General features: G+C 38.7%; 1 protein-coding gene across 3 annotated transcripts in view; it reads left to right on the top strand.

Annotated features, from left to right (window-relative positions):
* Positions 1-11,171, top strand: part of raly (RALY heterogeneous nuclear ribonucleoprotein) — a 31,658-nt gene extending 20,487 nt beyond the window's left edge. For all 3 annotated transcript variants that reach the window (XM_057847166.1, XM_057847167.1, XM_057847165.1), the window contains 4 exons: positions 232-343; positions 4,242-4,366; positions 4,432-4,536; positions 7,859-11,171. In XM_057847166.1, coding sequence (XP_057703149.1) covers positions 232-343; positions 4,242-4,366; positions 4,432-4,536; positions 7,859-7,962 — 446 coding nt within the window. In that variant the 3' untranslated portion in view covers positions 7,963-11,171. The remainder of the gene's footprint in view (positions 1-231; positions 344-4,241; positions 4,367-4,431; positions 4,537-7,858) is intronic.
* The last annotated feature ends 2,926 nt before the right edge of the window (positions 11,172-14,097 follow it).

Genomic DNA, 14,097 nt, shown 5'->3' with positions numbered 1-14,097 from the left:
TATTGCTATTTTTTTTTCCAAGCATTTTTTGCTGTCATTTTAAATTCGAAGAATATTTATTTTTCAATCTTTGTCATAATATTCCATTGTATTGTATTTTAAAGTTGTTTTTTCCCCAAACATGTACATACTTTATTTTCTTATTTTATTCTAATGTTTTGTTTGAAATCTATTTGTAATTTTAAAAAATACGTAAGTTTATTTTTGGTTGTCACTTTTTTTCTGCGGCAGACGTGAGCATGGCGGGCAACGGCGACAAAGGCACCAATCAATCCGCGGCTTCTGCGTGGGCTTCCCTCCAACACGTGGATACCCGCCACCTCCGACAACACTTGTTCTGCACGTGAGTGAAGGAACACTTCCACTTTACACTTTGGCATTGTTAATACCGTACTAATATGTACAGAGCAAGATGTAGGTGTTATTTTAACCCAGCAGAGAGCGCCAGAGTCCCATGCTACACAGTGAGGACGCCCTCCGGCCATTCCAAAATTTCAACCATTTTGATATGAGCTGAGTTATAATCAGTGGCGGTGGCGGACTTGGCAATTTTGGGGCCTAAGGCGAACATATCCAGGGGCCCTCTTTATTAACTCAAAAAAAAACATTTTGCAACACTTTAATTCTTTATTAAAGTACAAATAATCATGTAAATAACAATCACAAATAAACAACGAGGTTAAATGTTGATAGTAGGGCTGTCAAAATTATCGCGTTAACGGGCGTTAATTAATTTTTTTAATTAATCACGTTAAAATATTTGACGCAATTAACGCACCCGCTGGCATATTGCCTCAAACATTACAATGAGGCCGTTTATTGACATTAAGAGTGAAGAGAATGCCACCGGCCGCTTGGGGGCAGCGCCGTTCCATACTCATGTCTTCTAAACGTGGGAGAATTAGTAGTTGTGAGACATTTATGCTGTATTCACAATGCAATGCAAATTGCTATTTGTGCTCCACACATATTTCGGTAAGTTTTCTTTCTTTTAGTGGCAATTATGTGTCTCTTGTTTTATTTTGGGTAAGATATGTACAGGTACAGTGGGGAGAACAAGTATTTGATACACTGCCAATGGGTTTTGGCAGTGTATCAAATACTTGTTCTCCCCACTGTATATGTTATACAGTAAAGGCGAGTGGACACAGGCGTGCAGTTTATTGGCATAAGTTTCTCCTTCACAACAAACATAAGTATCGCTTAGTGAAAGCACAACAAAAATAATATTCCTATCTCTCTCTCAAAAAAAATAATGTTCTCAAAAAGAAAAGCACTTCAGTCTATAGTAATGAGGCCCTATTCTGACACACAGTTAAACAACAATGCTAAATAAACTGGCATTCCATATCAATTTAGCTATGCAAAATAGACGTAAAACTTTTCACTCTATTTTTATTATTGTTATTTTTATTCTTCTTCTTATTATATTAACTCTACTTTTGATTGAAAATTTTACAAATTTTATTAAAATGAAAACATGAAGAGGGGTTTTAATATAAAATTACTATAACTTGTAACTATAACATTTATCGTTTAAGAACTACAAGTCTTTCTATCCGTGGATCACTTTAACAGAAAGAATGTTAATAATGCCATTTGTGGATTTATTGTTACAATAAACAAATACAGTACTGATGTACAGTATGTTGTATGTATATATCCGTTGTGTGTCTTATCTTTCCATTCCAACAATAATTTACATAAAAATATGGCATATTTTAGAGATGGTTTGAATTGCGATTAATCGCGATTAATTACGATTAATTAATTTTTAAGCTGTAATTAACTCGATTAAAATTTTTAATCGTTTGACAGCCCTAGTTGATAGCATTTACTAGTGCAAAAGAATGGAAAGTAAACAGATTCAGAACACTGACTTTGCCTTTCCAACATTATTCAAAACAATTCTTTTAAAAAATCTTGCGTTATTATTATAGTGTACTACTATCATAGGCTGAGTTTGACTTTTGGGGCAGGGGGGGCACAACATTTTGATGACCCCAAAACGCAGTGTCAGCAGTAAAATTAACTTACAAGAATATTTATAATAACAAGTTGACAATGAACATTTTTTGTTTCCCATCATTCTTGAGGGGAATTCTAAATAAGGCTGCTTAGGCAATACTTTAAGCTAAGATCGTCATCCATTGAATTTGGTACGCCCGCCGGTGTCGTGCCAATGTAGTTACCCCAGTCAAAAATTATATCCCCTGGGCGGAGCCATATGGTGGTAGATTTGTGTCTTTATTATTCAATCCAAAAAAAAAGTTACTTCAATTAAAAAAACAAAAACAAAGTTGCTTCAAATAAAATAAAAATATATTTTCAACCAAAAAAAGTCGCTCCATTAAAAAAAAAAAAAAAAAAAAAAAAAAAAAAGTGTTTGAATGCAAAAATAAATTTGAAACTCAAAAAAACTGCATGTGAAAGCTATTTTTCTTTGATTCATTTTTAATTATTTTTTTTTTAAAGTCGTTATTTGGGGGGGATTGAAGCAACTTTTTTGATTGAAGTAATGTTGATTTGTGTTTGGGTCACATTTTGGCTAGGACATTTTTCTCTATTATTCAATCAAAAAATAAGTTGCTTAAAAAATAGATTTTTAAAAAGAAAAATCACTTAAATCAAAGAAGGAAAATTTTCAATCATAGGAAAAAGTTTTTGAGTACGAAAAAGTATTTGAGATGGAAAATTTTGCAATTTGAACACTTAATTTTTCATTGAAAAAAGTTTTCTTTGATTGAAGCAATCCTTTATGTGTTTGGGCCATATTATGATTAGGACATTTGTGTCTAAATCATTCAATCCCCCAAAAAGTTTCTTCAATCAAAAAAAAAATTATCAGTCAAAGAAAAAAATTAAAAAAAAAAAAAAAAAAAAATTCTCTAATATATACTGTCTATATATCTTTTTTTTTTTTTTAATTATATGCAAAGCAAATGACTGTCTAAGGTGCTCGAAAATAATTTCGATCCATTATAAAAATGTTTTTTTGTTCATTTCATTCATTTTTTGTTGCAGTTTCATTGCTTTACAACTTTTATACATACAGTATATATATAGGAAAGTCAATTACATGCAATGACACTTTTCGGCTACCAGGGGGCCTGGCCCCCCTGCCCCCCCCCCCTTAAAATCCGCTTATGACTACTATACATAATAGTAGTATAATAATTATAATAATTATTCATTCCCAATCATATTTGTCATAAAGAGTGTCATTTGAAAGCTATTCTTAGTGTAGAATCTGTATTCTGTAGTATTTACTCTGCATATTATAATATTAATTCTGAAGTATGTGGGATTAACTCCAGAAATCGTTATTTATATCACGAACATGATGTGCTTTTATTTTGAAATGTTCACCGAAGGTACGTTCGCTAAACCGCTAACTGAAAGCTTTACACTCCGTAAAAAACATTCTTCGTCATTGCTTGTGGTGTCACTAATAGATTTTTTTTTTTTTCGTTAGCAAATGCTGTTAACCGGCTGTTCAATGTTATTGTGTGACTGATTGGAACTGTACTGCATTGTTTCACCACAGGGTGTGCTGCTGGTATTTTATGTTCAAATTGAAGAAGAAGAAAGTTAAAAGAGGCATTAGCGGCCTGTTCTCAACTTCTCCCTCACAGCACTTTGGCTCTCATGGAGAGCACGTTTGCTCGTGTGTTCGAAATAAATGATTGCCGACGTGCAAAGTAGCACGTGAGCTGTAAAAATAGCGAGCTTTAGTGGCGGGAAAAACGCGGGAGAGCTAAGTGAAGCTAACGAACAGCTAAGCGGAGCGAAGTGATGCTAAACGGAGCTAAGCGAAGCTAAACGGCGCTAAATGAAGCTAAGCGACTGATACTCAGTCATTGTGGAAAAGTCCATTGTAGTGTGTGTGTGGGAGGTGGGGGAGAGAATATAAATGCAGCATTCAAATGGCTTTCTTTTTTGTTTTGTTATTTGTTTGTTTGGTATGCTAACATAATTATACATGATGAATAGTTGGGGGTGCTGCTGGCTCCGGTGGTCCAAGCCGTTGCTCGTTGGAGCAAGGGCAGCTGGATGGGGGCCCCCTACTGGTTGGGGGCCTAAGGCGATCGCCTACTTCGCCTGAATAGTAGATCAGCCTATGGATAATCGATCATATTATTAATTTAAAAAAAAAAAATTTATACTACAATAGTCCAATGTTTTTATTTCATGTAGTGTGATGACATAATAATTCATTATGTGAAGTCACTTGTGTCCAGTTTATTTGATTTCCAAAGTCGGACGTGGCAACCCGGCGCCCATCCGGCGTCCTTCGAGTGGCCGCAAGGGGCGTCCCCTATTGTCCGGAGACCACCGCACGGCATCATCTGCGGCAAAGGCACAGGTGGCCCTGTCACTTTTATCCGATGAGGCAGTCCGACCAATCGTGAGACATTTGTGTGTGTGCAGGAAAAGGAGTTCAACTTGAGGTTGTCAGGTCTCAGCTGACTGAAATCAAAGAAAACGTCGACACGCTGCTGGGACGTCTGGAGCGCATCGTGAAGGCGCGCACAGGTGATGAATGCCTGATGGTAGGAGGGAGGAAGGAAGGGAGGCATAGGCGGAGTTTGACTTTTGGGCCGGGGGGGCACGACTTAATAATAAGTTGAAAATCAGCGTTTTTTTTTTTTGTTTCCCATCATTCTTGAGGGGAATTCTAAATCAGGCTGCTTAGGACAGCTATACTATTCGCCAAGATCGTCATCCATTGAATATGGTACGCCTGCCGGTGTCGTGCCAATGTTGTTACCCCAGTCAAAAATTTTATCCCCCAGGTGGAGCTATATGGAGGTAGATTTGTGTGTTCATTATATGATTTTAAAAAATGTGTTTGGATGTAAAAATATATTTGAAACTCCCAAAAAATGCATTTAAAAGCAATTTTTCTTTGATTTTGTTTTTTGTTTTTTGTTTTTTTTGATTGAAGCAACTTTTTTGATTGTCGTAATGTTTTGCGTTTGGGCCATATTTTGGCTAGGACATTTGTGTCTTTATCATTCAATTAAAAAAAAAAAGTTGCTTCAAACAAAAAATATACATTTTCAAAACAAAAAATCACTTCAATCAAAAAAAAAGAAAAAAATTCATCATAGAAAAAAAGTTTTTGAATACGAAAAAATATTTGAGACTAAAATATTTGCATTCGAACACTTACATTTCAATTTAAAAAGTTTTCTTTGATTTTAGCAACCCTTTTTGTGTTTGGGCCATATTATGGGTAAGACATTTGTGTCTAAATCATTCAATCCCCCAAAAAGTTGCTTCAATCAAAAAAAAAACATTTCAAACAAAGAAAAAATATAATTTCAAAAATAAAATTGCCCTTCCCTATTTTTAAAAAAAAATTATATGCAAAGCAAATGACCGTCTAAGGTGCTAGTCTCATGATCTGTTCGAAAAATAATTTTGACCCATTATAAAAATATCTTTTTTTGTTCATTTCATTCATTTTTGTTGTTTGCTCTATTGCTTCATACTTTTTATGTATATATATATAGGAAAGTCAATTACATGCAATGACACTTTTCGGCCAAAACGGGGGGCCTGCCCCCCCAAACTCCGTTTATGAAGGGAGGTGTACGGGGAGGGTGGGAGCAAGTAAGGAAGGTGAGAGGGAGGAAGGAAGGAAAGAGGGAGAGAGGGATGTGTGAAGGAAGGAAGGAGGGATGGAAGAAAGGGGAAAAGGTGGCATGGAAGAAGGAAGGAAGGAAGGAATGTACTGTATGAAGGAAGGAAAAAGGGTGGCACGGAGGAAGAAAGGAAAGAGGGTGGCAGACAGAAAGAAAAGAGTGGAAGGAAGGGGGGTGGGAGGGATGTAGGAAGGAAGGAAGGAAAGAAGGTTGGAGGTTGGTTAGAAAGAAAGAGGGTCGGAAGGAGGAAGGGATGGAATGAAGGAAGGAAGGAAAGAGGGTGGCACGACGGAAGGAGGGAAAGAAGGAAGGAGGTTGGTTGAGGAAAGAAGGAAACAAGGTGGGAGGGATAGATGGAGGAAAGAAGGAACTTATAAAGGAAGGATGGAAGGGAGGATGGAAGGAGGGATGGAAGAAAGAGGAAAAGGGAGGGAGGTAGGGAGGGAGGATGGAAGGAGGGATGGAAGAAAGGGGAAAAGGTGGCATGAAGGAAGGAAGGAAGGAAGGGGGGGTGGGAGGGAGGTAGGCAGGAAGGAAGAAAAGAGGGTGGCACGACGGAAGGAGGGAAAGAAGGAAGGAGGTTGGTTGAGGAAAGAAGGAAACAAGGTGGGAGGGATAGATGGAGGAAAGAAGGAACTTATAAAGGAAGGATGGAAGGGAGGATGGAAGGAGGGATGGAAGAAAGAGGAAAAGGGAGGGAGGGAGGTAGGGAGGGAGGATGGAAGGAGGGATGGAAGAAAGGGGAAAAGGTGGCATGAAGGAAGGAAGGAAGGAAGGGGGGTGGGTGGGAGGGAGGTAGGCAGGAAGGAAGGAAGGAAAGAAGGTTGGAGGTTAGAAAGAAAGAGGGTCGGAAGGAGGAAGGGATGGAATGGAGGAAGGAGGGAAAGAAAGGGGGTTGATTGAGGAAAGAAGGAAACAAGGTGGGAGGGATAGATGGAAGAAAGAAGGAACTTATAAAGGAAGGAAGGAAGGGAGTATGGAAAGGGATGGAAGGAAGGAAGGGAGGATGGAAGGAGGGATGGAAGAAAGGGGAAAAGGAAGGGAGGGAGAATGGAAGGAGGGATGGAAGAAAGGGGAAAAGGTGGCATGAAGGAAGGAAGGAAGGAATGTATAAAGGAAGGAAAGGGTGGCACGGAGGAAGGAAGGAATGAGGGTGCAGACAGAAAGAAAAGAGTGGAAGGAAGGGGGGTTGGAGGGAGATAGGAAGGAAGGAAGGAAGGAAGGAAAGAAGGTTGGAGGTTAGAAAGAAAGAGGGTCGGAAGGAGGAAGGGATGGAATGGAGGAAGGAAAGAGGCTGGCACAAAGGAAGGAGGGAAAGAAGAAAGGAGGTTGATTGAGGAAAGAAGGAAACAAGGTGGGAGGGATAGATGGAAGAAAGAAGGAACTTCAGGGAAGGAAGGAAGGAAGGAAAGAAAGAGAGTGGCACAGAGGAAGGAGGGTAGGGACGAAGGAAGGAGAGAGGTTAGTAGGAAGAATTAAAGACTGGGAGGATAAAGTAAGTAGGGTGGGAGGGAGGAACAAAAGAGGGTGAGAGGGTGGCGCAAAGAAAGGAAGACTTGGGAGAATGAAGGAAGTAGGTAAGGAAGGAAGGAAGGTAGGATGGATGGTGGTACAGAGGAAGGAGGGTTGGAAGGAAGGAAAGAGTCTGGCATGGAGGAAGCAGGGAAATAAGGAAGGAAAGAAGGTGGCACTGAGGAAGGAAGGAACGAAGGTAGGAGGGATGGATGGATGGAAGGAAAGAGTCTGGCATGGAGGAAGCAGGGAAGAAAGGAAGAAAAGAGGGTTGCACGGAAGGAGGAAGGAAAGAAGGAGGGTGGGATGAGGAAGGAGAGTGGGTGGCAGGACGGAAGGAGGAATGGAAGGAAGGAAAGAGGCTGACATGGAGGAAGGAGGGAAGGGAGGAAGAATGGGAGGAGGGTGGAAGGCAGGTAGAAAAGAAGGAAATAAGGTGGGAGGGATGGATGGAGGAAGCAGGTTAAGTAAGTAAGGAAGGAAGGAAGGAAAAAAGGATAGAAGAAGGGAGAGGCGGAAAAGGGAGTAAATGAAGGAGAGTTAAGCTAAGAGAAGGTTTGAGCCAAGGGAAGCATGACAAAGATATTACAGAAAGGAAAGAAGTTAGCAAGGAAAAGATTGACAAAAAAGACTACTTTTGAATGCCATGAGGGTTGCTGTGTCTTTTCGCAAGTAAACGTAGATCCTATGTGTAGCGGAAGAGCGTCCATCGTCGTCGGAGGACGACAAGAGCCTGGACAACCCCCAACATGACGAAAGCCACCACGAGAGCCAGAACCACACCGTGACGGAAAACTGACATCCAGGTTTTGGAGGAAAGAAAGTCAGGTGTTTGTTTTTACAAATAAAAATTGGGAGTCAAAAGCTGTGTTCTTGCCTTTAACATCATCCTACATTTTAAACATTAGCACACAAAAACAAAGAGTTTTTTAAAGTGAAAATTCTTGTAAATAAATGCTTAAATCGCAGAATTTCTACAGATAATGAAGGAGATAGTAACTTTTCTCGTAGTTACCGTCTGTTTGTATTATTCTGATATACTCAATATAATAAAAGCTTAATCATAATCCTAGTTTAGGGAAAAAACAGGCAGACTATATTTCGATGCATGGAAGGCCGAATGAATGTGGAGGCAAATGATTAACAGTTACAGGACAACCTCACCCTGACCAGAAGAAAAAGATGGATATCAACAATGTGGTGACACCGTACAGCTGAGGGGGCAAGATTAAAACCGACGCACACCTCACAAACAGGTCAGCACTGAGTTATCACAAGCCATGGGATGGAAGGGAAAACTCCGTCCCGCAGTTCAACACAGTGAAGCAGACTGGCTTATCAGCCCTGGTCTGATAAGCGATGAAAAAGACGCTGCCATCATCATTGCCGTCATCATCTCTCCGGTGGGGCAAAGATACCCTGTCCTACTACATAGAACACCCGAGAACAAAAATAACTCCAAGTTAGATAGCTCAACGACTCTCTGTTTTGTCTTGCTGTTTGATCATTGTCGACCTGAATAAATTGTCAACCTGTTTTTCGAAGCCTTTTTCCAGCTTTCAAAATGGAGTCAGTACAAGGGGTTAAGACTAAAGTGAATGCGCGGAGTTTGGCCTTTTGGGCGGGTTGTCGGAGTTCCGTCGGCCCGGGTCATTGGAGCTGCAGCAGTGCGGTTCCAGCGGTTCGGCTGGCCGATCTGGCTAATAAGTCAGATTCCTTCAATATGAATGTATAACAGTCTAGATCAGATATGTCCAAAGTCCGGCCCGGGGGCCAAATGCGGCCCCTGGTCAAATTTCATCCGGCCCCCAGCCTCTGTCATAAAATCAATAACGTCTGGCCCGCACACAGAATTAATAAATTGGTCAGAAGTACTGCAACCAGCATATGAAGTAGCTTACACACGAAATGCTGCTCCTCATTTACCCACTAAAAGGCAGCAGCACTTTAACCCTTTATTGCCAAATGTATCATATTTGATACACCTAAAATTTCATGATTTTGAGACTAATTTAGAATTTTGACATTTCTTTTTGGAAAACAAAAACAAAACAAAAAAACGATGGATACAAGTCAACACATGCATTTGCAGGTTCTATGAGGAAAAAAAACATGATTTAGCATGGGTTATAGATATTAGAGCGCTTATTACACATATTCATTTTGACTTATTACAAATTTGAAAAAAATGGTTTCATTAGGACCTTATTTTTCAAATTTTGGGATTCTCTGATAATTGCTTCATGTTGCAGGTATTGAAGGGCTAAGCAACATTACCCCGTGTGACCCATTACTTCCATTTTCTAAAATGGGGACAATCAACAAAAAACAAAACAAAGTTGACTGTGACGGCTGACGCTTCGAGGATAGGGGGAAATTGGACTAGTTATTCACTAAAATACGCAACAACTGTGTCTGCCTCATTTGCAAAGAGACAGTCGCTGTTTTTAAAGATTTCAAAGTTAGCCAGTATTACCAAACAAGACACGCTGACATGTACGGCAAGATTACAGGGAAGATTCGCAGCGAGAAATTGAAGCAACTTGAAGCTAGTTTAATATCACAGCAGCAGTATTTCGCAAGAGCCCGGGAGTCGAAAGGGAACGCCACAAAGGCCAGTTGTAAGATTGTTGAAATTATTCAATTTAAAAAATAATAAAGCAAATGTGACACACTGAATGGCTTGCTAAAATTTGCCTAAATATATTGTTCTACGTAAAGGACGTCAGCCAAGGTCGGCCCCCCTCATTTTTACCGCACCAAATCTGGCCCCCTTTGCAAAAAGTTTGGACACCCCTGGTCTAGATTCTTGGTTAAAAGCAAAAAAAAACGGGCAGTAATCGTTCATTTCACGTAAATATTTCAAGCAAAAGTTATGGTATTGTGTAATCCAACATGGCAGCCGTCACGAAACAAAGAGCTTTTTAAGTTGAAAATTCTTGTAAATAAATGCTTAAATCACGGAATTTCTATGGAAATGAACGTAAAACAGTCTAGACTCTTGGTTTAAAGCAAAAAAAAAAACGGGCAGTTATCATTCATTTTATGTAAATATTCCAAGCCAAAGTTAAACAAATTTTATCCATTTTTTTTTTTTTTTTTTCACGTTTCAAAGTGCATGCATGGTGCTATTTAATATAATAATTACCTTGAATCCTCGACCAAATCACTCGAGACACTCCTGCCTGCTTGTATGCAGTAAAACTTTTATCCCATTTCCACCTAAATCCGGCGTTAGAACACCGTGAGTGTGTTTGAGTTTATCACAGTGAAGGCCAACTCAACGTTCTGCCTGGGTCGGCCCCCTACGGGACGGCGTGGGGCAGTGTCTGTGGGTGCTGTCTTGTGAACTGATGGTGGAATCTATGGCTCACACCACCCTCCCTGGTGGTGCAAAAAAAGCCTGCAGCACATTAGGCTGGCATGATGCCAAAAAAACAAACAACAAATTTAGCCGCAAAATCAGCTGAATCTGCAGTTTTTTTGCATACAATAGCATGGCTGTATAGTGAGGATGATCTCATTCTCTGACGTCACATCTGCCGTCTTCCTCAATCCTGGACTCTGGCCAGTTGTCACTCATTTACATGGAGCAGGATTGAAAAAGTTAAATAAATATAATAGGGCTGTCAAAATTATCGCGTTAACGGGCGTTAATTAATTTTAAAAATTAATCACGTTAAAATATTTGACGCAATTAACGCATGCACTGAATGAGCCGCTCTCGCATTGCCTCAAACAGATTTCAATGACGCCGTTTATGGACATTAAGAGTGAAGAGAATGCCACCGGCCGCTTGGGGGCAGCGCAGCGCCGTTCCATACTAATGTTATTCCTTCTAATAGTGGGAGAATTAGTAGTTGTGAGACGTTTATGCTGTTGCTTTGTGCTCCACACATATTTCGGTAAGTTTGCTTTCTTTTAGTGGCAATTATGTGTCTCTTGTTGTATTTTGGGTAAGATATGCACAGAGATATATCTGTTATAAAGGCGAGTGGACACAGGCGTTCTTTTATGGGGAGAGATTTGTCTCAAAAATATTCTCACAAATACATCCGCGATTCACACATATTTTTTGTAGATGCACAAATATATCCAAGATTTTCACATGTATTTTCGAGATCCACAAATATATTCGTGAGTTTCACATGTGCTTTTGTAATCCACAAATATATCCGTGAGTTTTACGTGTGTTTTTTTATGTTGTGCGTGCACTCATCATGAATTATTGTTTGCAAACATTCGAATTGTATTTGTGAATCGGCGGCCGCGTGCATTTCTTTTTGAGACAAACATAACAAGAAACGTTCAAATTTTCACACACAAGCGCATTCGCGATTCAAACGTGTTTTTCAAATTCACAAATACGTCCGCGATTCTCACAAATACATTAGTCATTTTCACATGTGTTTTTCAGATCCACAAGTACGTCCCGTTTTCCACATGTAATTTTCAAATCCACAAATACTTCCGCAAATTTCACGTGTTTTTTTTAATGATGTGCGTGCAATTATCATGACTTGACATTTTTTAAGTATTCAATTTTGCTTGTGACTTGTTGGAGCTGTGTTTTTTAACAGCGAACACGCGCATTTATTTTTGAGACAAACGTCACTCGATGTCTGACCAAGATTTTCTCACACACAACAAGCCGACAATTTTCACGTGTCTCAAAACACCTCCGTTTCCACCCGATAGGTGGCAGTATTGAGCGCATAGAAAGGTCAAAAGTACCCATCAAAAGAGATCACATACTGACACCTAGCGGGTGACATAACACCGGGCAACAGATAAACAGGTGTTTTGGGACAGTTGGCCATTCGTTTTTCCTTCTAATGTTGGAAAACAAGCCCAATTTTTATGTGTGTTAACAAAAAAAAAAAAAAAGAGAAATGAATCATCTCCCGTTTCCCAATTAAAAACCGCTAATTCAATAGCGGAAACTAGCCTTAATCCATCTTTCCAAAAAAAAAAAAAAAAAAAAAAAAAAACAAAGATGAAGAATCAACAATACAAACCCAAAACAAAACAAACACAAATATGGCAGGGGGCATAAACATTTCAAACATTACAAATCAGAGAAAAAAAACAAACAATGAATAATGCTGTAATCAATTATTCACAAAGTTTTTCACAAATATTGTTTTTTCCGCTTTTAGGTTAGATTTAAAAAAAAAAAAAACAGATTTATGTAGCACACACTCTCATTATGAAAGTGAATTATTTGATTAAAAAAAAAAAAAAGATTTATGTAGCACACACTCTCATTATGAAAGTGAATTATTTGATTAAAAAAAAAAAAAAAAAGATTTATGTAGCACACACTCTCGTTATGAAAGTGAGATTTTAAAAAAATCTTGCCAAATATAAATTTGTGGAGGTAGAATTTCGATAGCAAAATGAGAAGATTAATAATAAAAACACTCCTTCTTGCGATTCTTACAGAAACAAAAAATGACATTTTCCCATTTGAGTTTGAAGTCCACATGTAGGTTCCTGATGATGAACTTGCAAAGTTCTTTCCAAAACTTATTGGAAAAAGAGCAGGAACAAAAAAGGTGCTGAACTGTCTCTGGATGATTTCCACAGAAAAATAAAAGTTTGTCTCAATGTCCCGCTTGATAGTATCTATGGATAATTTTGAAAGCGACTTCTTTGACCTTACTTGTCAACGGAAACATATTGGGGATAGTCCATACCTTAGACCAAATGATATGTCTAACATATTGATTCCAAAAAGACTTAAGATATGGTGTGGATCTAATCTCATTCTGAAATAGAGATCAAGTATATCTATTCGAATTTTTGTAATGTAGTTAACATAATTTACCCACACTTGAATTTAGTATATTTGGAGGAGATAAAGTTTGAAATGGCATGGTTACATTTCTGCACAGCATAATGAATCCTGAAGGAATCGCATCATAAACAATAGCATATTGCTGAGGTCTAACTGGTAACTGAAAATAATAAAAAAAACTCCGCGTAAGACTTCAGGTGCCCGTTGCAATTAATAAGTTGTGACACAAAAATGATTTTCTTCCGCATCTAATTGTCCAAGAATAAAGATTTGTTTTTGTAAAGAATTCAATAAGCCATGACCCGGAAGACGATGCCTTGTTGAAGAAGAACTTTTTTCCGGGTCAAGGCTTATCGTAAAAGCGAACTCGTAGGAAAACAAATATTGAAGGATATAGATATAGAAGGAAAAACAAACGGCCAAAAGGTACACGGGCCGTCTTGATAGTTCTTGAAGTTTGGGAATCAGTCTATGCGCTTAATACTGCCACCTATCGGGTGGAAGCGGAGGTGTTTTGAGACACGTGAAAATTGTCGGCTTGTTGTGTGTGAAAAAATCTTGGTCAGACATCGAGTGACGTTTGTCTCAAAAATAAATGCGCGTGTTCGCTATTAAAAACACAGCTCCAACGATTCATAAGCAAAACTGAATACTTAAAAAAATGTCAAGTCATGATAATTGCACGCACATCATTAAAAAAACACGTGAAATTTGCGGAAGTATTTGTGGATTTGAAAATTACATGTGGAAAACGCGGATGCATTTGTGGATCTGAAAAACACATGTGAAAATGACTAATGTATTTGTGAGAATCGCGGACGTATTTGTGAATTTGAAAAACACGTGTGAATCGCGAATGCGCTTGTGTGTGAAAATTTGAACGTTTCTTGTTATGTTTGTCTCAAAAAGAAATGCACGCGGCCGCCGATTCACAAATACAATTCGAATGTTTGCAAACAATAATTCATGATGAGTGCACACACAACATAAAAAACACACGTAAAACTCACGGATATATTTGTGGATTACAAAAACACGTGAAACTCACGAATATATTTGTGGATCTCGAAAATACATGTGAAAATCTTGGATATATTTGTGCATCTACAAAAAATATGTGTGAATCGCGGATGT

The sequence above is a fragment of the Corythoichthys intestinalis genome, chromosome 9 (genome assembly GCF_030265065.1).
Source record: "Corythoichthys intestinalis isolate RoL2023-P3 chromosome 9, ASM3026506v1, whole genome shotgun sequence".
NCBI classification, from domain to species: Eukaryota; Metazoa; Chordata; class Actinopteri; order Syngnathiformes; family Syngnathidae; genus Corythoichthys; species Corythoichthys intestinalis.
Note: the sequence above shows the minus strand (reverse complement) of the source record. Positions and strands in the feature narration are given on the sequence as shown.